This window comes from Syngnathoides biaculeatus, chromosome 3, assembly GCF_019802595.1.
Source record: "Syngnathoides biaculeatus isolate LvHL_M chromosome 3, ASM1980259v1, whole genome shotgun sequence".
In the NCBI taxonomy this organism is placed as follows: domain Eukaryota; kingdom Metazoa; phylum Chordata; class Actinopteri; order Syngnathiformes; family Syngnathidae; genus Syngnathoides; species Syngnathoides biaculeatus.
Window position 1 is genome coordinate 14,907,728 of NC_084642.1, and position 26,543 is coordinate 14,934,270.

General features: G+C 41.6%; 3 protein-coding genes across 11 annotated transcripts in view; 1 reads left to right on the top strand and 2 right to left on the bottom strand.

Annotated features, from left to right (window-relative positions):
* Positions 1-1,329: 1,329 nt before the first annotated feature.
* On the bottom strand, positions 1,330-13,396 carry si:ch211-107o10.3 (uncharacterized protein LOC407663 homolog). 4 transcript variants are annotated; one of them, XM_061814505.1, is made up of 8 exons: positions 13,317-13,396; positions 12,262-12,358; positions 11,010-11,150; positions 7,603-7,794; positions 6,482-6,643; positions 5,856-5,972; positions 5,570-5,771; positions 1,330-2,112 (listed from the first exon to the last, which is right to left on the bottom strand). In XM_061814505.1, the coding sequence occupies exons 2-8, from the start codon at positions 12,335-12,337 to the stop codon at positions 2,016-2,018; spliced, it is 987 nt and encodes a 328-aa protein (XP_061670489.1). In that variant the 5' UTR covers positions 12,338-12,358; positions 13,317-13,396; the 3' UTR covers positions 1,330-2,015. The 4 variants fall into 4 exon arrangements, with proteins under 4 accessions (XP_061670489.1, XP_061670488.1, XP_061670486.1 ...); XM_061814504.1 differs by lacking the exon at positions 13,317-13,396 and adding an exon at positions 12,731-12,865; XM_061814502.1 differs by lacking the exon at positions 13,317-13,396 and adding an exon at positions 12,731-12,844 and having other exon boundaries at positions 12,262-12,449.
* tmed3 (transmembrane p24 trafficking protein 3) lies at positions 12,787-19,025 on the top strand. Its single transcript, XM_061814506.1, has 3 exons — positions 12,787-13,153; positions 15,767-16,012; positions 18,529-19,025. Exons 1-3 carry the CDS (start codon positions 12,899-12,901, stop codon positions 18,760-18,762), a joined length of 735 nt encoding a protein of 244 aa, XP_061670490.1. The 5' UTR covers positions 12,787-12,898; the 3' UTR covers positions 18,763-19,025.
* Positions 19,026-21,884: 2,859 nt separating this feature from the next.
* The window catches only part of znf710b (zinc finger protein 710b), a 32,029-nt gene continuing 27,370 nt past the window's right edge, over positions 21,885-26,543 (bottom strand). For 4 of the 6 annotated variants that reach the window (XM_061814495.1, XM_061814497.1, XM_061814498.1 and 1 more), the window contains 4 exons: positions 25,370-25,561; positions 25,113-25,284; positions 23,626-23,772; positions 21,885-23,254 (listed from right to left, as the gene is read on the bottom strand). In XM_061814495.1, the coding sequence (XP_061670479.1) occupies positions 22,836-23,254; positions 23,626-23,772; positions 25,113-25,284; positions 25,370-25,561 (930 nt within the window). In that variant the 3' untranslated portion in view covers positions 21,885-22,835. Of the gene's footprint in view, positions 23,773-25,112; positions 25,285-25,369; positions 25,562-26,543 lie in introns of all 6 variants that reach the window. The other 2 variants (XM_061814501.1, XM_061814500.1) reach the window with 2 other exon arrangements.

The following is a 26,543-nucleotide window of genomic DNA, read 5'->3' on the forward strand; positions in this document are numbered from 1 at the left end:
ATGTAAGCTGCAAAACGCCTGTTTGCGTGTTGAGCTTTCTTTTTCACAGCCAAATGCTCGCTCTTTGCATAGCTGGGCTTTTTTTAACGAGCGTGCGCCTCATACTTTGCTCGGCTTGCAAGAGCGAGCATGTTAAAAATATGCATATTTACACCGGGCGAAATAACTGACGTGAGCTTCAATTAATATTTTATTAGCTTTTTTTTCCACATTGGAAGATTTTCCAATAAGGTGGATACGATTCTGTTGATATCAGGTTTGTCGGTTAGTCTAGCCCGGGGACTTTTTTTTTTTTTTTTTTATGGGTCCAAATGATATGATTAAAAAAAAAAAACATGGCCACATCCCATGTATTTTTTTAGTTAAAACGGTTTTTTTTTTAAGTTTACAGGAGATTTCGTTTGATATTTTGAAGTATTACAAAAAAAGGTTGAATCAAAATCAATAACTTGCTTGATTTTATTTAAAAAGGGAACAGAAATAACTATATCAGATTACCATTCGAATCACTTCCTAAAAGTTTAATCCTAAAGAAACGGTGCGTTTTTTGTACAAAATTAAAACTTAAAATACGTTTTGAATGTTACTACAAGAGCACACTAACGTACTATACTAATAACCTCTTGCTAGCCCACTAGTCCTCCCACATTCCAAAAACATGCATGTCAGGCTTACTAAAGACTCCAAATTATCCTTGGTGTGAATGTGAGACTGGTTGGTTGCCTATTCTGTCGCCTGTGATTGGCTCGCGACCAGTCTAGGGTGTACCGCACCTCTCGCCCAAAGTTAGCTGGGATACGCTGCAACACACCCGTGACCTTAGCGAGGCTCACCGGTGTACAAAAATGGCCGCCATTGTCATTGTATGGTGCAAATATGACAAAATCAGGGTAGAAATTAAAGTTTGTATTTGTAGAATTAAAAAAAAAAAAATCTACATTAAAAAAAATAAAACTGAGGCACATTGATCTGTTTTCAAAACAGTCTGTAATGATGCTTACACGCATGTTGACTTCGTGGAGAAAAACGGTCCAATTGTTATGAAGCTGTATTTTAAATAAGGGTATATAATATAGTTGTGTCCATTGTATCAATATAATTGTTTTATACAGTAACTTTCATTACATTTATTCTGACAGATGTATTTTAATAAGAGCCTCATTAATGTCACCTGTACAATCACATTTTTCTCCTCTCCCGAGTGAGCTCAGTATGTACGTTGTGCTGAATTTGTGTATTCTCAGGGCAGCGTACACAGAAACTGTAGGTCTGCAAAAAGATGACATGAGAACATTAAGAAACAGAAATTTCATCAAGAAGAGTTGAGTGACACGAAGAAAGAAAAACAATCTTTAATAGCAGTAGTACACCACACAGCATTAAATAAGATAAACATTACATAAGACGGGATATACAGTAAAAGGTCTACACGCAGCAGCGCACGTTTTGGGATAGAAAGAAAATGAGATGAAGAAAAATAATTTCAAAAATTTTTCTGTCATTTATGTATTAATTCATTCTGGGAGTGTAAATTAAAACTCAACATGTAGCTAATATTACAGTCACGATTGTTTAATACATTGTACGATTACAACTGTATTTGCATTAAATGTATAAAATCTCTTAATACTCACTTTAGTGCATAATTTTTCAATGTATAAAATCTCTTAATATCCAGACTCTAGTGCGTATTTTTTTCCATGTACAGTCATGCAAACATTGGCTTTTTGTCATGAAATATTTTTGGAGTAATAATCCAAATGTGTCCTTCCAAATGTATTTTTTTCCTCTTAATATAAATCTTCTCTCATCATTCTACAAGTTTATTTTCTAGTACTTTTCTTTTCAGTGTGGCCCCATTTTTTTTTCCGAGATCAGAATCAGAGCGTCTGTTGTGCAAAGTTAATGGATCTCATTAAAATGTAAAAAAAAAAACAAAAAAAAAAACAAGGCAGTAGATGATAATCACTGCGGCAAGTGTGCATTGGGCTGAGCGGCCTGAATGGACGCCGGCTTCATTCCAGCTTGACCAAATTGGCGCTGAGGGTCCACAGTCGCTTGGCTACACCGTCATCCATGGCTGCCGGGGCTGGCGACTTGACAGCGCAGTCACTGTTATGAAAACAAGGGGAGGACGTCTGACTTATGCAAATCATCTAATTTGGTTACTACACGATCATTACTGCACAATTGTGTGCACTTCCCGGTTAGGGAACCTCCTATTTAAAATGAGAGATGTTATATTACAACACATATTGACGTGGACCTCAGATACCATATCATTGATACATAGCTCTTTTGGAATCTTTGGAACATAACTCTCGAAAGATGAGGATTAGATTGGTTGAATATTGTCACTGAATATTTATATCTTTTGTTGGATATTAACGTAAATCAATGCTACCCTTGCTTGGGCGTTAAACGCTAGTCCCCAAATATTCCGGTTGCTTGAAAAATATAAATTGTGATGAAAATGTATGTAAACCCAATGGAATTTTTTGCATTCACATGAACATCAACACATTTAGAGATATTTTTGTCACCTTTTCCAATGTATACAAATCAAATGGGAAGGCAAGAAGCAGAGCAAAAACACAGAGGACCAAAGTGCAGGTAAGCCGGGAGACAAGACATGACTTGAGAAGTCCAAAAAAAAAAAAAAAAAAAAGATATTTAATGTCCAAAACATGTGGCACAGTGGCAAAGCTGCAGTTCTGAGGACTTGGGTTCAATCCCAGCCCTTTGTGTGCGGAGTTTGCATATTCTCCTTGTGCCTGCGTGGGTTTTCTCCGGGCACTCCGGTTTCCTCCCACATCCCAAAAATATGTAACACTAATTGGACACTGTAAACTGCCCCGAAGTGTGAGGGCGGCTGTTTGTCTCGATGTGCCCTGCGATCGGCCGCAACCGGTTCAGGGTGTACCCTGCCTCTTGCCTGTTCACAGCTGGGATAGGCTCCAGCACTCCCGCCACCCTCGTGAGGATAAGCGGCTGAGAAAATGGATGGATGAAAAATGATCAAGTCCAAAATGTAAATGCAAAGTAAGAAAGAAACCGTAGGCAACACGGAAAACTGAAAACAAGACATGACTAGTGATGTAACAGACATGACAAACTCAGGGACAATGAACTGAGAAGAAGTGAAAGAAACCAGACAACTAAATATGAACAGATTGATGAGACAACGAGAGACAAAGGTGGACACAATTGATTGAATGAGCACAGAGGAGATGAAACGCATGCAATACAGGAAAGAAGAAAGATTATTCTTCATAGGTCTTGCGAGAGGTCTTTTGAGGTAGGTAAGCTACACATCGGGCAATGGTTCTTGACGGGAAGAAATTTTAACTTGGTGTGAGCTTTCTAGTGGCCAAAGCAGTTTTAAAGGCCGCTTTATGCTCCGACCTCATGGGGCTGACAACAGGGTCACGGGACCAATAAATTGGCCCACGCAGCCCTGATGTGGGCCCTCTGCGTCATTTGACACACACACGGCTTAAATTGTTGCTGTGCGGAGAATGCAGCAGAGATCGTCTCTCGTGATTGGTCTGTTTCAGTCACATGCTGTGATGACGTACTCCGTGTTGCCCTTGGTTCCTACATACCATCTACCCTGCCACCTTCTTGATCGATTTTGCTGCTTAATTGAATGTATCCTCATCTCGGTCCATTTGTTCTAGCAGACACTGTTCCGGTGTCGCTATTGCTGTTGCTTTGTTCCTTGTTACGGAAAGGAAAGTTTAAAAAAAAAAGGTTACTGAAAATGGCCAAAAGGTGCAGCGTAAACTCCGTGTGGAGTCCTTGCCAATTCCAGCTGTAGCAACACCCCCGACTTGGAAGCGAAATGCAGGACATTTTTAAAAAACTGCACATGTGGGTTGCCCTCGAGTATAAAGGCAAATTGCGCGAGGGATAATCGCAATGATAGCGAGTAAAAAGAAGCCTCTAAGGTAGCCCTCCAATCTTTCCTCATTGACTGGAATCCAGGTTGACTCACAGTTTTACTCCAGTTGTGAAATGGAGGATCCAAAGCAACCCTGACCTTGTCAATGTTGACGTTATTTTCAATTAAAATATGAAAACATTTTTTGTGTGGTATTGGTTTATGATGACTGTTTATAGATTTTATGGCCAATGTATGCCGAAATGTAAGACATTCCAAAGCGTTTCACATACTTTTCCTCCCACAGTAGACTTCTTCAATGTGTTAAATATGGACTGAATGCCCTTGTGACCTGTATTTCATTTTGAATATCAAGTATATTTATCAGGGCTATTGACTTACCATTAAAGTTACTACAATGTGAACATAAATGTCACCACAACAAATGTTAACATCTTAAAGATTACGTTAACAGACTTAAAATAACAGTACAGAATCTTCAAAATTGTGAAAAATCAGACCATTCTCTGAGCTCTCAAATGAAAGTCAAGGCCCAAGGGCCAGATCTAACCGCCATATCATTTTGTGTCCTGCAAATGTAAATCATATGTGTCGACTTCATGTTTTTTGCTGAAACAACCAAACTGCAAATTATCTTCACTCGTGAGATTTTGTAAGCCTTTTTTGTTATCAATGCCCCGTTTGAAAAGAATTGAGTAATAGTTCAGCAAAACCTTTTTTTTTACTGGCTTCCTATTTCAAAACTCATTATCCGTTAATTTTTTTTGTGTGTAAATGGTAAAAGGTGATCATACTTTAATATGGGTGTCAAGTTGGACTTTTTTTTTTTTTAAATTCTTTCCCACCTTCCTTACTCTTCTGCCATTCTCTGGTTGATGTGTGCGCTTACAACCAACAACAAGGCACTCTAAAGTGATGACGCTTGTATGAAGTCAGCTGGCTGCCACGTTAATACTTTCTTTACTTTAATACATAGATTTGTGATGATGTCACCACAGTCCCGTGACTCCCTTGTCCACCATCTTGTGTTTCACTACCGGTAATTGGAAACCTATGTATTTTATTAGTTTATGAACCAGTACTTATTTGTTTCAAGAATAGCCTCTTGGAATTCATCCTCTTATTTTCAAGAAGGTCCTTTCACTGCATACAGATAATCATTGATATGCAAAATAATTGAAGGTATAAAATCATTAAAAGTACATCAAAATCAAAACACACAGACGATGGTCTCCTAAGCTTTGCCTCCCACCAACAAGACAATATTTTAAAATATACAGGAACATATTTTAACATACAATATATAGTGGCCACACCATCAAGACACATGATAAATCATTGCTAGTGCAAAGCAAATATTTCAATAATTTTGTAAATGATTAATTCTTTCAAGCATTATAATTAATTTGCGAAATTTGACTGTCTTGATTTTTGGGAGGTTAGTAAAGAGTCATCGTCATGAATGCAATCATCACGTCATTAATTCCTTAAATGGACTCAAATAATACACTGTAAAGATGGGAAATATGAAATAATCACTAAAACGTATCGCATTATATCGTGAATGTACGATACCAGTACAGGTTTTGACAAGGCCACAACAAATTAATTCATGGGGGCCACCCTAAAAGGCTTGAAGTCGGACCACGGCCAGTTATCACTTGCCTGTAGTAGAGGCCGCTGGATTTGGCCAGACTCTCGTCCACGGCACAGAAGATGGAAGTCTGCGCTCCTTCCTGTGGACTTTTCAGCATCATCAGAAAAGGCATCAGGAGCAGATTCTTCCACAGGGACGTCGGCAACAGGTGGCGCCCCAGCTCGGTTCGCACGACGCCCGGGTGGACGCAGTACGTGTTCACTCCGGTGCCTGATGGGATGGGAAACCATCTTTGTTGGAGCAAAATAAAATGCCACAGGAGAAATTGTCCCAAGGGGATGTTTGCTTTTCTACCTTTTAACCTGACCGCTAGTTCCCTGCAGAAAAGCACATTGGCCAACTTGCTTTGGCAGTAGCTCACGTCAGGTTTGTAGTTATCATTGAAGTGGATGTCATTGAAGTTGATGCAGCCTAAAAGAAATCCCTGTTATAGTGCATTTTCTAAAAAGAAACTATGAAGTTTCTATAGTATAGTATATATATATATATATATATATATAGTTATAGTTATATTTCTAGTTACTATGCTTGGAGGGTCGTCAGCACTATTGTGCAACTTTTGGACTCAAATTGAACTTCGATTCATAAGGGGAAACAAAGACTGCAAGGGGTGGTAGGACTTTTGAGGAGTCCAGTATACTTTGCAGTGCTCTTTGAACAGTAAGCCCAATTCCTTAAATGTTTTTCTGCAAACTTACTATTTGGGTTTGACAAAATAAAAACATGAGAAAAGAACAGCATTCCAGCTTTTTTCCCCAAGCATTTACAGATGGATATGCTACACAACTTACAAAATACGGCGTTATATGGAACAAACACCACAACCATAGCTGAGCAAAAGTGTTTGAATATATGAATTTTAAAGAGTTTAAAGTAGATAAAACTTAATTTTGAGATTGAAAAAAACCCCAAAACATTACCCTTTTCATGCGCCACACTGGAGACAATGACAATTCGACTTGGTGCAGACTTTTTCAGCAGGTCAAGGAGAAGGTTGGTGAGCAGGAAGTGTCCCAGGTGATTCACGCCGAACTGCATCTCAAAGTCGTCGTCCGTCTTCCACTTGGGGCACATCATGATACCTGACAAATGGGAAATGCGTGTAGTGTTGAACATGTAGGAAACAGGACTGCGCAAGTGTAGTGTGTGTAACATACACCTTTTTCTTTTTAACCATAAATCAATTTGCTTGATCTGATACATTACTGTCCAACTTCAACCTAATGTCAAGAGTCCAACCAACCAACCATCCATCCATTATCTTAGCCGCTTATCCCGACAAAGCTTGCGGGGAGTGCTGGAGCCTATCACAGCTGTCAACTGGCAAGAGGCTTATAAGGTACACTCTGAATTGGTTGCCAGCCAATCGCAGGGCACATCGAGACAAACAGCCGCACTCACAATCACAACTAGGGGCAATTTAGAGTGTTCAATTAATGTTGCATGTTTTGGGATGTGGGAGGAAACCGGAGTGCTCGGAGAAAACCCACGCAGGCGGGTCCGGGATTTAACCCGGGACCTCAGAACTGTGAGGCCAACGCATTCCAGCTGATCCACCATGTCAAGAGTCTGAAGACTAAAAAAAGCATACAAATTTGATCTCAGCTACTTCCTCCAGGTTTGGGTTCCAGCAATAACCACTAAAAAGTAACCCATTGCATTTTCCCTCAAATGTCAGTCATCTTGCCTTGCATCATCCAAAAGGCTCTCACTTTGTCATCCATCTATCCATTTTCTAAGCCGCTTATCCTCACAACACAGATTTAAGCGTCACTACACTTTTGTCTTTGCACCTTTCAAAAATACATTGCTCAGTTGCGTTTTACCCCATATCGACATAAATATTTGTGGGGTTTTTTTTGTGTACTTGCTGTGGGTCAAACCAGTCCGCGGTGCAAAAAAGACCAAATTAGTTCCTGGTGCAAGTTGGGGTGCAATTAATTTTTCAAGAGGCCGTGTGAGAAACTGAAATCAATCGTGGACCAGACCAACAAGCTCGTCTAAAAAATTTCCCTACAAGTAGAAAAATCACGAGATATACCCGCATTGTTAATCAGGATGTTCAAACGTTCCTCGCCAATCCTAACTTTGTTGGCCAATTCTCGGACCGACTCCAGTGAGGCCAGGTCCAGCTTCATCACCACCACGTTGCTGTTGCCGCTCTTCCGGCGGATGTAGTCGGCGGCCACGCTGGCCTTGGTCAGGTCCCTGCAGGCGAGGATCACTCTTGCCCCTGAAGACAAAAAGAGGAATGAAGTCTTTATATATTGAAATTCAATATAAAAATCAATATATGTAGTTTGTACATAGACATATGTAAAATGCAGCCCTATGGGGGCACAAACCAGTGCAATCTGTAGGCCGGTCCCAAGCCCGGATAAATGCAGAGGGTTGCGTCAGGAAGGGCATCCGGCGTAAAAACTGTGCCAAACAAATATGAGCGTTCATCTAAAGAATCCCATACCGGATCGGTCGTGGCCCGGGTTAACAACGCCCGCCCCCGGCACTGCTAACCTACAGGGCGTCGGTGGAAATTCAGCTACTGTGGGTCGAAGACAAAGAAGAGGAGGAAACCGGATCCAGCGTCAGAAGAAAAAGAGGAATGCACAGAGCCTACAACTGAGTGTAGGGACTTTGAATGTTGGGACTATGACAGGAAAAGCACAGGAGTTGGTTGACATGATGATTAGGAGAAAGGTTGATATTCTGTGCATCCAAGAGAGCAGGTGGAAAGGTAGTAAGGCTAGAAGTTTGGGAGCAGGGTTTAAATTATTCTACCACGGAGTAGATGGGAAGAGAAATGGAGTAGGGGTTATTTTAAAGGAAGAGCTGGCTAAGAATGTCTTGGAGGTAAAAAGAGTATCAGATCGAGTGATGAGACTAAAATTTGAAATTGAGGGTGTTATGTATAATGTGGTTAGCGGCTATGCACCACAGGTAGGATGTGACCTGGACTTGAAGGAGAAATTCTGGAAGGAACTAGATGAAGTAGTTCTGAGCATCCCAGACAGCGAGAGAGTTGTGATTGGTGCAGATTGTAATGGACATATTGGTAAAGGGAACAGGGGCGATGAAGAAGTGATGGGTAAGTACGGCATCCAGGAAAGGAACTTTGAAGGGCAGATGGTGGTGGACTTTGCAAAAAGGATGGAGATGGCTGTAGTGAACACTTATTTCCAGAAGAGGGAGGAACATATAGTGACCTACAAGAGCGGAGGTAGAACCACGCAGGTAGATTATATTTTGTGCAGACGATGTAATCTGAAGGAGGTTACTGACTGTAAAGTAGTGGTAGGGGAGAGTGTAGCTCGACAGCATAGGATGGTAGTATGTAGGATGATTCTGGTGGTGGGTAGGAAGATTAAGAAGACAAAGGTAGAGCAGAGAACCATGTGGTGGAAGCTGAGAAAGGAAGAATGTCGTGCGGCCTTCCGGAAAGAGGTGAGACAGGCTCTCGATGGACAACCGAAGCTCCCGGAAGACTGGACGACGACAGCCAAGGTGATCAGAGAGACAGGCAGGAGAGTACTTGGTGTGTCATCTGGTAGGAAAGGGGAGAAGGAGACTTGGTGGTGGAACCCCAAAATACAGGGAGTCATACAAGGAAAGAGATTAGCGAAGAAGAAGTGGGATACTGAGAGGACTGAGGAGAGGCGAAAGGAGTACATCGAGATGCGACGTAGGGCAAAGGTAGAGGTGGCAAAGGCTAAACAAGAGGCATATGAAGACATGTACACCAGATTGGCCAGACAGAGGGATAGAGATGGGAAGGATGTGCAGCAGGTAAGGGTGATTAAGGATAGAGATGGAAATGTGTTGACTGGTGCCGGTAGTGTACTAAATAGATGGAAAGAATACTTTGAGAAGTTGATGAATGAAGAAAATGAGAGAGAAGGAAGAGTTGAAGAGGCAAGAGTGAAGGACCAGGAAGTGGAAATGATTACTAAGGGGGAAGTCAGAAAGGCACTACAAAGGATGAAAAATGGGAAGGCAGTTGGTCCTGATGACATACCGGTAGAGGTATGGAAGCAATTTGGAGAGATGGCTGTGGAGTTTTTGACCAACTTATTCAACAGAATACTAGCGGGCGAAAAGATGCCTGAAGAATGGAGGAAAAGTGTTCTAGTTCCCATTTTTAAGAACAAAGGGGATGTTCAGAGCTGTGGGAACTATAGAGGAATAAAGTTGATGAGCCACACAATGAAGTTATGGGAAAGAGTAGTGGAGGCTAGACTCAGGACAGAAGTAGGTATCTGCGAGCAACAGTATGGTTTCATGCCTAGAAAGAGTACCACAGATGCATTATTTGCCTTGAGGATGCTCGTGGAAAAGTACAGAGAAGGTCAGAAGGAGCTACATTGTGTCTTTGTGGATCTAGAGAAAGCCTATGACAGAGTACCAAGAGAGGAACTGTGGTACTGCATGCGTAAGTCTGGTGTGGCAGAGAAGTATGTTAAAATAGTACAGGACATGTATGATGGCAGCAGAACAATGGTGAGGTGTGCCTTAGGTGTGACAGAGGAATTTAAGGTGGAGGTGGGACTGCATCAGGGATCAGCTCTGAGCCCCTTCCTGTTTGCAGTGGTAATGGATAGGCTGACAGATGAGGTTAGACTGGAATCCCCTTGGACCATGATGTTCGCAGATGATATTGTCATATGCAGTGAAAGCAGGGAGCACGCAGAGGAACAATTGGAAAGATGGAGACATGCACTGGAAAGGAGAGGAATGAAGATTAGCCGAAGTAAAACAGAATATATGTGCGTGAATGAGAAAAGTAGAGGGGGAAGAGTGAGGCTACAGGGAGAAGAGATAGCGAGGGTGGACGACTTCAAATACTTGGGGTCAACAATACAGAGCAATGGAGAGTGTGGTCAGGAAGTGAAGAAACGGGTCCAAGCAGGTTGGAACAGCTGGCGAAAGGTGTCTGGTGTGTTATGTGACAGAAGAGTGTCTGCTAGGATGAAGGGCAAAGTTTACAAAACAGTGGTGAGGCCGGCCATGATGTACGGATTAGAGACGGTGGCACTGAAGAAACAACAGGAAGCTGAACTGGAGGTGGCAGAAATGAAGATGTTGAGGTTCTCGCTCGGAGTGACCAGGTTGGATAGGATTAGAAATGAGCTAATTAGAGGGACAGCCAAAGCTGGATGTTTTGGAGACAAGATTCGAGAGAGCAGACTTCGATGGTTTGGACATGTTCAGAGGCGAGAGAGTGAGTATATTGGTAGAAGGATGCTGAGGATGGAGCTCCCAGGCAAAAGGGCGAGAGGAAGACCAAAGAGAAGGTTTATGGATGTGGTGAGGGAAGACATGAGGGCAGTTGGGGTTCGAGAGGAAGATGCAGGAGATAGGCTAAGATGGCAAAAGATGACACGCTGTGGCGACCCCTAACGGGACAAGCCGAAAGGAAAAGAAGAAGAAGACATAGACATATGTAAAACTCACCTCGTTGCGCCAGATTCAGGGCTGTCTCCTTCCCAATGCCGGTGTTGGCGCCAGTGATCAGCACTGTTTTTCCATCCAGCCTGGCCTTGCTCCGACACACTCCCGCCGCCAGCCACCTGCGCAAGGCCAGCAGGGTTGCCCCTGGAAGGCAGAAAACACGTAGTTATATAACATGGGCATGGGGACGCTTGTGCTCAAGGCCCACATTTACTTTTAAAACTCATTAACGTGCAGTTACAATGTGTATGTATGTAGTGTATCCATCCATTCATCCATTTTCTTAGCCGCTTATCCTCAGGATGGTCACGGGAGGGCTCGAGCCTATCCCAGCTGTCAACGGCCAGGAGGCGGGGTACACCCTGAACTGGTTGCCAGGCAATTGCAGGGCACATGGAGACAAACAGTTGCACGCACAATCACACCGAGGGGCAATTTCGAGTGTCCAATTAATGTTGCAGGTTTTTGAGATGTGGGAGGAAACCGGAGTGCCCGGAGAAAACCCACACAGGCACGGCAAGAACATGAAAACTCTTGCAAACAAAATGTGCCCCCTGTGTGCACATGAAGCGAATGGTCGCTCGAACAGATGACTTAAGTATTACGATGCCTCACAAAGCTTCACCTTGTCATTAGCGGGAATCATTCTCAGAAATTCATTATTCACTGTAATGCTCAGTCCTTATCCCGCACGACAGCAAGGTACATGGTCTTTTCCCCAAAATATTCAATGTAGGACAATCAAAGGTGATTTGTCGAAGAAAAATAAAGCAATGATGTAGACATGATGTCAAGGCACAGAGGGAAGATCAGTTCAATGACAATTCTGATGTCACCCCCTTGAAAAAGACCTCCAACAGTCTGCTCTGTCTACTTCTATGTTAACAGGAATGGCCGAAACCCAGCAGGCAGTGTTGTCACTGTGATAGTGAAACACAATTTTCTTCAAAAGATCACAAACACAGCAGCTTCCAACACCTTTGGATGCCTTGTGGTGCCGCTCTTCTTGGCATGCGGGGGATTGCTGTGATGAGCTGTGATGTGTAACAGTTTGGGCTCTCAATGTGCAGGGGGGCTTTTCAAAAGGAAACGCAAAGCATATTTTATTGTTTTCAAATGGTATGTTTTGGGTCTTCCTGTTGCGTCTGCTGGCTTCCAAACGAGAGCGTTACATTAATGTAATTCTGATTCTCGCGTTGGTGGTCACCATGGAAACGTATAATGCAGAAGAATAGTTGACAAGAATGGTTTTTACCTGCAGCAAGTGCAACGGTGATACCAACGGCGTGCTTCTTGAGTAACTCTCTCGCTATCTTGACGTAGTGTTCCATTTCGAGTTATTTGTTTTGAAACTAACAGGTAAAGAAACAATTCAAAGGGGAGTGTCAAAAATGAAGGCTGCAGAGATGCGCCCTGGTCGACATACACCCAACAACTCACCACCTGGGACAACAAACGTGATGTTAGGAGCAAGACGTTTGAAATGACACTTTTATAAACATCGTTACGAAACAGAAATGACGTGTTGGAGTGCCGTCTTCCGACCCCCCTACATACACACACAAACCCCCAACTTTCGTTTATGCAAGCGGAACACGATTGGTTTCGTCCAAATCATTTATCTGTCATACTTTTAATGTAGCGGTCTTTTTAGTTATATTTCTACATTTTAAGAGCAGTCTAGTAGAGCTGAGATGGAAATGAGAGGATTTCGAAAAATGTACCATGCGGCGCTTTGGAGCACTTTTATTTCATTCATTTCTTCATTTCCTAGACGAGTACTTCCGGAAATGTAGTTTGGAGTTCATTTTTACAAATTATTTTTAATACATTCATTTTGTTTTCATACGCTATTTCGCAAAGACAGCTGTCGAAAAACATGCTAATTTATCATGAAAAAAAACCTCGTACAACCCGGAAGAGAGGAGTCGCCGTGCCACGTCACTGTTAACCGCTTTGCCGGTTGCGTTGACACGCCGCAAACTCGTACCGTCGACAACATGTTGCCGTCGTTGTCGCTGGGATGTTTGCTGCTCCACCTCTTTGTGGTCTTCGCCACCGAATTCACGTTTGAGCTCCCCGATAACGACAAGCTTTGTTTCTACGAAGAGCTGGAGAAGGATGTCAAGTTCGACATAGATTACCAAGTAAGTCTGTCGAAATGTCGCGTACAGCAGCTGCAAGTCACGTCTTAGTTGCACTTTTTTTCGTTTGTTTGTTTCGTGTGGGGTTATCACATATAATTGCCTGGAAGTCGGTCACACGTTGACTTTTTTTTTTTTTTTTTAAAGCTTGACTACTCTAACTTACTTCGTGGAGGGGTTGTTATCTTGACAGCTGTCGAGCTTGTTAAGACTTAGCCAGGATGTCAAAAGTACGGCCCGCCGTCCAGAACCGGCCTGTCAGCGAGTCATGTCCGGTCCGTAAAAATAGAACACATTCTTTTTTTTCTTCTTAAGTATAAGTAATTGCGTCCACTGCAGTCTGTCATCGATGATAACATTTCTAAAATTGGTTGATAATGATGATTGACATCTGATAGAGCCACTTGTAGTAAAAAGATGCTAGGTTTCAGGAGTAAAACGAATTAAATGCTATGACACCTTTATTACAGTTCACCTGTAGAAACATTTTAAGATGCTGAATATTACAAAATGTCAGCCAACAGCTTCAGGCGAGAATAGGTTGGTCTGGTGGAGCCTTTTTTTTCCAGGCACTGCCACAACTTGTGTATATTTTTATAGACAAATAGTGGGATAATTGCAAGCAATTTTTGAAAAGCTCCTCCATAAGTTTAAATTATTTGATGAGTCGGATGAGGTTGCCTACCTTTCAAGATGAATGTAAATTTAAAATGATTTCTAGAGATGAACAGTGTTCTTTTATACATACTAGATGGATTAGGCTTTTCACAATCACAAGTTTTGGGTCTGATCATCAATCAATGAGTTTTCAAAAAACGATAACTGATCACAAGATGGAGCAATGTGTGTTTAAATGATTTCTTCATTAAATGTATGTACTTGTGTAATGTATATTATCTTCAAAACTGTTCTCTAGTCAGGTCATATATTATAATCCGTTAGGTCAAACCAACATTACCACATGACAGAAATAATGAATGCTAAGTTAGCGTTATTAAATAACTTTATTGTAATCAAATTACACACACCAAACCTTCACAGCATGATTTGACAGAACATCGGCGTGTTTACGTACAACCGTGAGGTGATATATTTTATCACCTACTTGCGAGCCGTGTTGTATTAAAATTACATGAACACACCAAGTTAGCCTTAGCCTCCTGAGCACTGGTGACCGCCACACCACATTTTTCTCCATCCATCCATTTTCCACACCGCTTATGCACACAAGGGTCGCCCCCTTCCCCATTTTGTTCTAACAGACTGCGCGATCCATTGTTGTCGCCGTTGTAACAAGTGTATCCTGTCTCATTTGATAAGCTGGTCGTAAAGGACGGTGCGGTGGTTTCAGAAGAAAGGATTTTATTGCAGTAGTCTGACATAGTGCAATCATGAAATGGAAAATTTCTTATAACGTAATGTCCGGTCTACAAGCCGCGACTTTTTTTCCCCCCACACGCTTTCAACCCTGCAGTTTATGCAGGGATGTGGCTAATTTGTGCATTTTTTTTTTCTAATGGCCACAAGGGACCACTTGAGCGGAAAAGGTAAGAATGAGACCATATGTGCCGAGGAAGCGACTTTTACCGGCCCTGTTAGCGCTGCGCTGGGGTTAGCATGTTGCTGCTTTGTTACTAGAGTGTCTCAGTGATATTTACCGGTAAGTTTTATTTTAACTGGCCCTGTTAGCGTTAGGGCTAGCATTAGCACTTTCTGTGTACTATCTTTCTTTGTAAATATCTTGTGTTTCAATCTGGGCACTTGTGACTTTTACACACCTGCGGCGTGTGTGTGTACCAAATGGTATTTCCTTTCCAAATGTAGTCGGTGAGGCTTATAACCAGGTGCGCTCTGAAGGCCGGGCATTACGGTAGTCTGTTCCAGGCGTTAAGTGTTATCTGTCTCATTCCACTGACATTTTCCATCATATATATATCATATCATATCAGTTCAAATATAAGAAAGCATAAGTAAGGCAATAACTGGGTTTACCTTATCGTGTGGTAAACTTTTATTTTCCACTGTGTTATAGTCTATGACAAACCGATACACTGTTACAATTACACCCAGCCATCCATTTTCCTTGCCGGTTATCCTCACGAGGGTCACGGGGAGTGCTTGAGCCCATCCCAGCTGTCAACGGGCAGGAGGCGGGGTACACCCTGAACTTGTTGCCAGCCAATCGCAGGGCACATGGAGACAAACAGCCCCACTCACAATCACACCTAGGGGGCAATTTTAGAGTGTCCAATGAATGTCCTTTTTGGGATGTGGGAGGAAACCTGTGTGGGAGAACATGGAACTCCACACAGGCGGGTCCGGGATTGAACCCGGAACCTCAGAACTGTGAGGCTAATGCTTTACCAGCTGAACCACCATTCCACCGTTACAATTACAGTAAAATAAACAAATTAAAAGTAGTACATTTGGCAGTCACTGTGTACCTTCTTTTGCCACTTGATGACGCAGCGCACTCTTTGGCTGCGGCGCCACTGACCTACACCAATGAAATATAACGATATAAATATAAAAACACAACTAAAGACTGAAGCCCTTGTACACCATGCTGGCATGCATTGAAAATGGCTTCCTTTTTTTTTGCCCCCTTTTGAAAAGGTGATTTCGGGAGGAAACTACGACGTGGACTGTTTTGTGACAGACCCCCTGGATAACATGTTGTACAACGAGAACAAGAAGCAGTACGACAGTTTCTCTCACACCACCGCCATGAGGGGGACCTACAGGGTCTGCTTCAGTAACGAATTCTCCACCTTTTCGCACAAATCCATCTATCTGGATTTCCGACACGGCGACGAGGATTCGCTCCTGCCCGGGATGACCAGAGCCACGGCGCTGACGCAGGTACAACGGTGTTCGTGAACATCACGGACATCGAGATGTTGAATTATCATTGAATCCCTTTTCGCGCGTCTTCGCCAGCCACTTTCACACAGATTGCCGTATCGCAGTCGCAGAAGAAGACGCTTTGGTTTTGTATATAGAACACAGCGCAGACTTTTATCTGGTTCTGGTACATCATCAAAGTAGAAAAATTAACAGCTTCACCCCCGGCATGATCCCTTTTGTCAGTGTTGTTTATACAAACAACGATATGGGAGGATGAGCTCTTTATAGACAGACGGTGGGAATGTGAGAAACGCTGGCCACTTTTACAAAGCCAGTTAAAGCAGTTTTATTCTGTAAAAAGCACACTTTGGGTATCGTTCCAACATGAAAATTCTGCCTTCCGAGGTAAAGAGCCAGAACCGTGGCACGTCTGGGAAAGGCGGGATAGAGGTACCAAGTTTAATGGCTGCCATTACGAATGCCTCAATACTTTTTTTTTTTTTAACTAATTTTTTGGTGGGACAGACCTATGTGGAAGTAGAGTAGTGACACTAGGATTTGAAATGTAAAGTGATCACATATATAACAGGCTACAATTCACTGTCTAAAATTCACTGTCCGTGCCACAGGGCAGGGTTACTTCAGGTCAGAACCAAATACCCAGCCAATCGCAGTTACGCTTTCCTAATCACGTGCCGTCACATACTAAAAGCGTAACTGCGATCGGCTGGGTTTTCGGTTCTGACCTGAAGTAAACCTGCCTGGTGGCACAGACGGTGAATTTTTGACAGCGAATTGTGGAAACTACTGAAAATGTCATTACATTACATTTCAAAATTCAAATCCTGGTGGCACAAATCTACTTCCATAGACCTACGACAAGTACTTATATTTGGATACTCCTGATACTGAGGATTTTTATTTGATAATGCCGTTACATCATGCAATTGTGATAAATGCTTTATTGAACAGGGTGTACATTTTTACACTGGAAGACTTAAGAAAAACCTGTCCTGGCTGACATTGTAACATTCGATGGAAATTTAAGTCATGCGATGTCTCAGTCTGAACACTCGGGGGCACTATTTAAAAGGAGTACAGGTACGTCTCAATAATGATGGTAGAAAATGTAATGGAGTACTCGTACATGATATAGGTTAATTAAAAACAATGGAAAATACTTGTCAGGGGAACAGTTTCCTGCCTAATTTCTACACGAAAAAAAATCGTTTTCAGTGTTCCTTGATTTTTTTTTTTCAGTATTATGCTCGCTACCAGAGATGAATTTTTGGTTTTTGTTTGCAGTAAGCTAGAATCATCAAAATTCATGTATATTAACACAATCTCGAGATATTGCACTTTTCGAATTGAACTACCTAACTAGAGTTTTTAATTTAGATGTTCCTAAAAGAGCCACACAACAAATAAAAAAATAAAGAATGTACAGCCTGGTGGATATTATTCCTTTTGAGCTTACTACAAAATAAAGTGTGTAAATGCTTCATCGCTTACCGGTACTTCTCTTCACTTGATTGTGGCACGCCACAGACTGCTAGGAACTCGTTGCTAGCGAGACTGCCCTGCGGGATTGTGGTTTTAGATTTGTGACAGGGGTCGTGTTTATTTTACTACCATAATTTCCGGCCCTTAAGCTGTGACTTTTTTCCACATGCTTTTTATGCTGTGATTTATGCGTGATGCGGCTAATTTTTGCTTTTTTTTTTTTCTAACTACCACAAGGGGGCACTCGAGCGGAAAAGGTAAGAGTGAGACTGGTGGAATATATGTGCCGAGGAACTGACATACTGGTCCACCCTGTTAGCGTTACGCTAGCATGTTACTGCCGTGTTTTTTTGTTTTGTTTTTTTTTTTTACCGGCCCCGTTAGTGCGATGCTAGCGTTAGCACGGTGCTAGCGTTAAACTTTGTGTATCGTCTTTCTTTGTAAACATCTCGTTTCAATGGGGGCCTATGTATGTACCAAATGGTATTTCCTTTACAAAGGTGCACTCTAGGCTGGGATTTACGGTATTTGTTTTCATTTGTGTCAAAACAAATTACATGTTATTTCAGCTAGTGTTATGGATAAGAAGACCACTTTATTTTGAATAGTACAGTATTCTTGCATGTGACCTTAATAAACGGACCTTTGGCTCATTAAAAAATGTCTTTGCAGCCCTTTAGGATTTTAAAAGCATCGCACACATCCGCTATGGCTCCGACATGAAAGCTGTACATCAGGCTAATGAAATGGTCTGTGTGTGTAGTATTGGTGCTTTTTTTTTTTTTTTTAAAGAGTATGAGTACTGCACAAATGCAGTATTGGCAGCGTATTTGGCATTTACTCCACCTGGCGTGTCGTGGTGTGAAAAAGTTAAGGCAACATCCTGCTTTGCAGGGTTCTATGGTTACTGTATACAAAAAAAAAAAGTCTTCTGATAAAGCAATTTGAGTATTCCTGTTTGAAAGAGATAAGAAGGAAGAATGAATTGTCATCACGTTTTACCAGTTGAAATGCGCTTTCCTTCACAGCTGGAATCGACCTGCGTGTCCATCCACGAGATCCTGAAAGTGGTTACGGAGTCGCAGATATGGTACCGGCTAAGGGAAGCGCACGACCGCAACAGAGCGGATCACCTCCACGAGCGCGTCACCCTGTGGTCCGTCGGCGAAACGGTCCTGCTGTTTGTCATCGGCGTGGGTCAAGTCATGTTGCTCAAGAGCTTTTTCAACGACAAGAAAGGCTCCGTGGCGGCAATGACTTAAAATGTAACCCCCCCCCCCCCCCTGCGCCATTGTTTTTTGCTGGAAAGAGATACCACTCAGATTAGTGTTTGAAACTTGATAGCTACAGAGAATTTATTTTCCTAGAATTTTGAACTAACCTGGTCGTCTCAATAGTATTGTCATTGTGACTGTAAAATGATACCCAAGTTGAAGCTATTCCTTTCAGTAGTCATTGTTTGTCCTAATTTATGCGGGGAAAGTTGTTCCAAGATTAAAACCACACATTTCTACTTTGCTTTTTCCATTGCTGAGAGGCGTGAATGTTTTCTTTGTACTGTATGTTAATGCTTCGGGGGGCGTTTTTTTGCCTTGCATTTGGGGATTACAAATAATTTTTCATGCGTTTCTGCCCACCCTCTAAAACAATTCTCCTAAACAATGTTACAGAAGGCAGAATGAAGAAAATAAACATTTGTTAAATACAATTATTATTTTGAGTAAATTTAATGGCTAAAAGGCTTATAATTAATAAATGTGATTAGATACATTCGGATTTCTGTGACTCTCTTTATGCAATGGAATCGACAAACGTAAACATTAAAACATTTAACTTATTCCCTTTCATAGCATTGGGACCAGGATCTTAATCAGAAAAGCCCAAATTCTCCTCTCTTTAATACCAGCCACTGTCCAGCTTTGAAGGAGAAAGCCTGGATAGCCCTCTGGAGGAAACTCAACTCATCCCTCCAGAAATTAAAGAATGAAATCAATCACGATGGTATTTTGCCTTTTTCACACGGCCGCAACTGTCCGGGAAGCCCAATGGAAGAAGTTATGTGGTCACGTGACTTTGTGTCGTTTGATTGGTGGACTAAACTTAAATGTCACTAGGGCTTCAACTTGATGAACCAAAGAGCGCCCGATCCGGAAGTCGTAGTATCGCGCATGAAATAATGTAGCGAGCGACATTTAGATTATTGCAACGGACTAAAAGTAACGTGATGATTTATTAATAGCAGAAGCAGCCACAGTTTCTCGTCAACTTGTGTGACTTCGAGTGCGCGGGCGGAACCTGGGCCACATATTAATCCGCCGCGGACTAATATTCACAATTTCATCTGTGTGGAGGTGTGGAATGGATCTAGCTGCCAGCGGTACGAGTTCGAAACTGCGACACAGCGCGGAAATAGGTTGAATAATTTCAAAATAAAATTAACTTCAATTTACGCTTCAGAGGGAATTCACTTTTGTTAAAAACTCGCCCAAGCGTGCATTAATAGACATTTTCTGTCGTACGGTGGCGGGGCCTGAGAGGTGAAGTCTGCATTATAAACTACTAATTAGTAAAGTAGTCTCTAAGGAGTAAGAATAATAATTTATAAACAACTATTGAAGCTAGCAACACTGAAAATCCATAGTCACATTTCAGGAGTAAAAACTCAGCATTTTATTTATTTTTTAAGTGTTTGTGAAAATGGACCTTTCTGACTGGGGATCTTTAGCTTCACCCCCCTTAGCAACATCCTCGCAAGCTTCCAAAATGGCGAGTGAACAGAACAGGTTCGAAGTCGATTCTCTAACATGTATTCCAGATAATATTGCGGCATGTTTTTTGCCAAATGCGTCAGAGGTCTCAACTATTTCACACAAGGATATGTACATGGAATTAAGATTTTGGATGGAGCAGGACGCAATGTCAAGAGTTACAGCGAAACGTTGCCGATCGATGCAAAAAAGTTTTGACGCCTCGCAAACTTCATATTGAAACCCAACAGCATAAAAAAGTGGAATCGTACTGCACATGGATAGCAGGCTGAGTATTTTTTATGTGGAACGATCACGAGTAATATCATTTTAGTCTTTATAAGTGAGTGGATGTATTAATTTGACTTTGCTCGAAATGGAAACCCAGTGCTCTGTCTTAAAAGTCTGATGTGATACAAATAGGCAAATAGACATTTCTCTTGCATGACGTGGCGCATTTACATATCACTAACCCGACTCTTCGGCATAAAACATGACACACTTCATTCAGCAGGTCAGTGATACACTAACAAAGTGAAGGTTGTTCTCCTGCAATGTATAAAGAAATGATAATAATTCAATCAAACTCAGAGAAGCTCCTTCTACCTCACTTACCTTCGAACATACAGCCATGTGTTTGTTGATATTGTCCACATTTAGTTGTACGTGCGCTCTTCCGCGAGCCTTAATCCATCGTAGACACTTCGTCAACTGTGTTTTAGGCCTTGAAAAATGAATCAAGCGGCCCCCTTGTAATCTAGCAGGATATCTTTCATCAGAATTGCACGTTCCCCAAGCACCTCAGAGGACCAATTTCTTCTTAACATTTAACTTTTCCAAGCGCACGCTACTGACAACCAGCATTGCTTGTGAGACAACATGGCGACAAGGGCGTGTCAGGCCTGGGGTTAAGACAACGCATCTATCTGATTGGCTATTATTGTACGAGTGATTGACAGGTTGGAAAGGTCCATTCCCGCATTGACCGAAGTTAGCGACAAGCGGCTTCAGTCTCGATAGATTTGCTATGTAGGATTAATCATCTCATATCTGTAAATACCTTAATAATTTATCACTGGTTGAACAAAGCCAACAAGAGATGATTTCAGTCACATTCAAGTGTTTATACTGATGTGACAATTTCCTATTATATTGTTTCTAGAACTTGTAAAAATGTGACTTATAAGGTTGCTATGATATATGATTGACCTTTTTCATAAAAATCATTTTCTCATTGCACGTTTTTTTCAATTTTGATATCTCATAACTGCTACAATTCTTTATCGCAATGACGTCTCAGAAAATAATGGCAGGTTTACCTGTTTTGTCATTTGTTGTAAAATTTTAGTTTTATTTTTTCCCCTGAATTAGTTAACTGCATTTCTAGTTACACTATCTTAAAATTACAACTTTTTATGTCCTGTAAAAAGACACCGTCATTGTAATACTGTAATTTAATTTCTGTAAAATTACCATAAAATTAGTCCGAAAATTAATGTAGAGTGGTTTGATTTTCACTTTCATATGACCACTTGTAAAATTACAACTTTCATCTCATTTTTTAAAAAAATGCATTGATTTTATTTTCAGGCTCTGTCTTTCAAAAGAAAGATTCCAAATAAATGACATGCAGGTCATTTAAACTAGAGATTTTTTTATTATTATTAAATAATCCATGGTCACTTTCCATGACATATTAGTTCCTCAACTAATCCAGTGAGTCCCAACCGCAGTGGCGTGGCACCTTCGTGTGTCATGACCGATCAGAAGTTTTGAAGAAATTTAAGTTCACTTTAAGTGTCTGAAAATGATTGCAATTTACAAATAGATCTTTGTTCATTTTTCTATGCGGCTAACATAAATATCAGGCGGAAAATTTCAAAATTCAAAGCTCTTCCATTAGATGGCAAAAGGCACACCTGCACTGTGTGCAGAATTTTTAGGCAAAATATTTTGACCATATTGTACAACAGGATAAGTCACAACTTCCTGCGATTTAACACCATCAGCTTTCCCCCCCCTACCCGAACAGGCCCAGATTTCACAAAGTACATAAGTAAACTGAGACAAGATCGTCATATTTTCCTCACATAAAATGGGTGTCATGGCTCAGTAAAGGTTGGGAATCACTGAACTAGTCGACCGTTGCCGTGGTTGAGTACGCATATCAAGACTGACTGTCCTGCATGGCAGGACAGGGGGAGCCCACCTCCCCACGACAGAATTTGCAATATAAGCAGGACCTTCCTCAGTCCACTTGTAACATTTTTTTTTCCCCAAACATGTACACAATCTACACTTTAGGAGTTTTTCAATCAAATGTGTCTTCTTGAATTGAACAGAAAGTAAAGTAAAAACAGGTATCTGAACCCCCCCCCCCCCCAGAATGGCTCCAAACGGCAGTTGAGCAAAATTTACAGTAAAATAAATCATATTTCCGGGGCTTTTTACAATCTCCTTTTCACAAGCCCACTGAATCGCACCCTTGTTCAAACAGGAAAAAATAGAATAAAATAAAACTTTCAACAAGGTCTTCGCATCATGTTTGCGCATTTAAAAAAAAAAAAGAAAAAAAAAAAAGTAATTATTCATGTTAATCCAAGCCGCATAGAAACATTTTGGGGGTGAAAATCTGAGTGGTGGAGAAAGGTGAGGGGTGCTGAAAGATACACCACAAAGATTCCCGGACCACTCAAAAGTAAGAGTTGGGGGGTGGGGGGATCTAAGAGGGGTAGATGTAACAGGTGAACACCCCCCCCCCCCCCAAAAAAAAAAAAAAAAAAAAAAAAAAAAAAAAAAAAAGCAGGGGTGGGTGGGTAAGTGCTTTCAAGAAAAAAGAGCCCCGTTTCCAGATTTTGACTGCAGGGACTAATTAAATAGGGAAGACCACTGCGGCTTTTATTTTGGTACCTGGGCCTGGCAGAAGAAGATGAGGTCGAGGAACCTTCGGAGCACGGCGAATATATCCAATTGGGTCCTTTCAGTTCCAAGTGCCAAGAAATACTTCCTGGAAGTCGAGGTGGAAATGCATTGAGGGAAGTGCACATAACAGCTCTCATGTTAAGTGTGTTCAAACCTCAGAATACGCGGTGACTATGTATTAAACACGGTATTTATATATACACTATATAGAGTGAGTACATAGCCGTTTCGGTCCAAACAAGTTTTCACATCAAATGTTACTGATGGATGTGGAACTCCCCCCCCCCCTTTTTTTTTTTTTTTTTTTTAAATCCAAACACAACATACAAGGCTTAAGTCAGTGGCATCCCAAAAATGAGGAGTTCAAAGTCAAAGCCGGGTTGGTCTCCCCCTCCCCCCCCCACACACACACCCTTGTGTCCACTCAGGGTGTGGTGTAGGTGTTGGTGTCCTTGCCAAAGTTGTAGTACTCCTCCATGTCGTCCATGTTGGCTGTGGTCAGCTTGGTGAGGTTCTGCGAACCGCTATTGTCCATGTTGTCCGCCGACGTGAAGTTGAAGTTCTGGCCTTCGTATTCTGCCTGGCTCTCCATTTCAGGAAGCACTGATGTATAAGAGAGGAGAACAAACACATTTCAATTATACAATATAGGAAAATACTTATTGTGATGTCAGTAGCATTTTTTCTACATGCTGTTTTGGGCAATCGTTGAATAGTAGTTCTAGTTTTATGCTTTTAAAAATCCAAATTCCAATGAAGTTGGGACAATGTGTTACACAAAAACAGAAAACAAAGATTCGCAAAACATGTTCTAATTGTTGAAGCTTTGTAGGTGAAATCCATTCCCCATTTTTGCTTGGTGTACACATTTAGCTGTTCAAACGTCCGGGGTCTCCGGCGTATTTTACGCTTCATAATGCGCCACACATTTTCAATGGGAGGAAAAAAAAACTGTTGCTTCTGAGACCCCTTTTTTTTTATAGGCTACATAATTTTAAAAATTACAGGGGGAAGGAATGCTCTACAGTAATGGATTTGTGTTATGTGGGTTGTTGCAAGAGTTTTGAGAGATGAATGTGTGTAAGGTGAAGTTGTCTGAATGTGACTTGGCAAATTGGAGAATGGGACAGGAAGAAAGCTTGAGTAAAACGAGTTCTCGGAATCATTAATTGTTTATTTCTACAAAAAAATAAGTTTTTGATCAACCATTGCTAGTCTTTGTTTTGTCATTTTAGTTGACGTTACAATAGTTTGTTACGGCAGGCGGTTTGTTAAAGGGTTGACGTGAGAACTATCCATCCATTTTCGTAGCTGCTTATCCTCACAGGGGTCGCGAGAAATGATGGAGCCTATCCCAGCTGGGTAGGAGGCAGGATACAACCAGAACTGGTTGCCAGCCAATCGCAGGGCACATCGAGACGGACAGCCACACTCACAATCACACCGAGGGGCAATTTAGAGTGTCCAATTGATGTTACATGTTTTTGGGATGTGGGAGGAAACCGGAGTGCCCGGAGAAAACCCACGCAGGCGTGGGGGAGAACATGCAAACTCCACACAGGCGGGGCCGGGATTGAACCCGGGACCTCAGAAATGTGAGGCAAACGCTTTACCAGCTGATCCACCGTGCTGCCACGTGAGAACTAGCATTAGCGTGTAACTTTCAGATGGGTGTTCATAGCACTTGTACCTTTGTTATATTTGAGGAGAGACTTGCATATTTTAGAAGTGACTGTGCTACCGGTTTCATTTTTTAATAAATATTTTCAAATGCTTTAAGGGATCGCTCCTAGTTTGATGCGCCAATTGACCAACAGTTGACTTGTGTGAGGAGTCTGTGTTTTTAAGACCAAACCACGATTAACTATTGGTCAACTTCAAGCTATGATCATCATCGGACGTTGACTAGTTGAAGTTATTAAATCAGGCAAAGCGTCACTCACCTTGTCCTTCAGGTGACACATCCATGCCATGCTTGACCTTCATGTGCCTACTTAGGTTGCCCTTCAGATTGAACTTGCTGGTGCAGTAGGGACACTTGAAGGGTTTACTGCCAGCGTGCAGATGCATGTGGCCCAGCAGGTTGTACATTCTGTTGAATGACTTGCCACACACCTGAAAACGAAACAAAAAAACTGATACCATGTGTTTTTCTGAAATACTGTGTTTGTGTGTCACTGTGCTGGGCCGATTCCCCGACCTTGCATTTAAAGGGCTTGACGGGCAGGTGTACGATCATGTGCGTTTTGAGCGTCTGCTTCTGGATGAAGCTCTTGAAGCACACGTGACACTGGAAGGGCCGCACGCTGTTGTGGATAAGCATGTGTCGCTTGAGATTGGCAGACAGTGTGAACTCGCGGGAGCACACCTCACACTTGTGCCCTTTCATGCCCTGCAAAGACCCCCCCCCACCAAAAAAATATCGCATGTGAGATGTAACATGCACGGTTTAAATAATGAGCTAATAACTACAAGTATAAACAAATGCGAGATAAACATGCTCTGACAAAGACAAAAAGTCAAATGGTGGTTGATCCTCACAACTAGCTTTGTGACTATTTTAATATAACATGTGATGATTAACACATTTATTCATGATGGGTTACCACAATTACATTCTGGATGCTGCAAATAGATTTAGCCTTTTACTGCACAGAAATTTTGCTGCTATGTGCTCCTTGCGTGTGTCAGCTAATGATCCAGACCATCGATCTCAATTCTGATGTGATACTGAAAATACAGTCCCTCAAATGACTGAAGGATCAATGTTTAATTTTGAGAATCGATCTTCTGGTATCAGCGGCATCAACATTTCAGACAAAATATCGATACTTCGCTACAACTAGTGACGTGGCTCCAGCTGGCGTATAATGGGGTTGCGTCACACAGTGATCTTTTTGTTTGTCAGTGCCATAAATGGAGAAAATTAATGTAGAGTGATTTTAGATTTTATATGTATTTATCTATCAAAACAATTGCATTTTTTTAGTATATTAACGAATTGAAAATTATTCTGTAATATTTTACTTTTTCTGTGGTGTTGAATGGTGCAATGCTCTGGATAGCTATTAGTTATATATTATGTTATATTATAATACGAGCCTAATTGTAATTTTCAAGTATTTTTTATTAATAAAACTTTAGCCAAATTACACAAAAATGGGGTCTGTTAGTTTTACAAAAACATAAACCTGCCAATGGCTCCAGAGTTAATCCTAAACCGATAGTGGGATGTTGCCAACTTTGCCCACCAGAGGGAGCACACGTGAAAAGACAATAAGAAAAGTGGTCTGGGAAGCTTCGAAGAGGCCATCAGCATCATTGAGGGAGCTGCAGGCATTTCTGGCAGGTTTCCATGTCTGAGCTACAGGGAA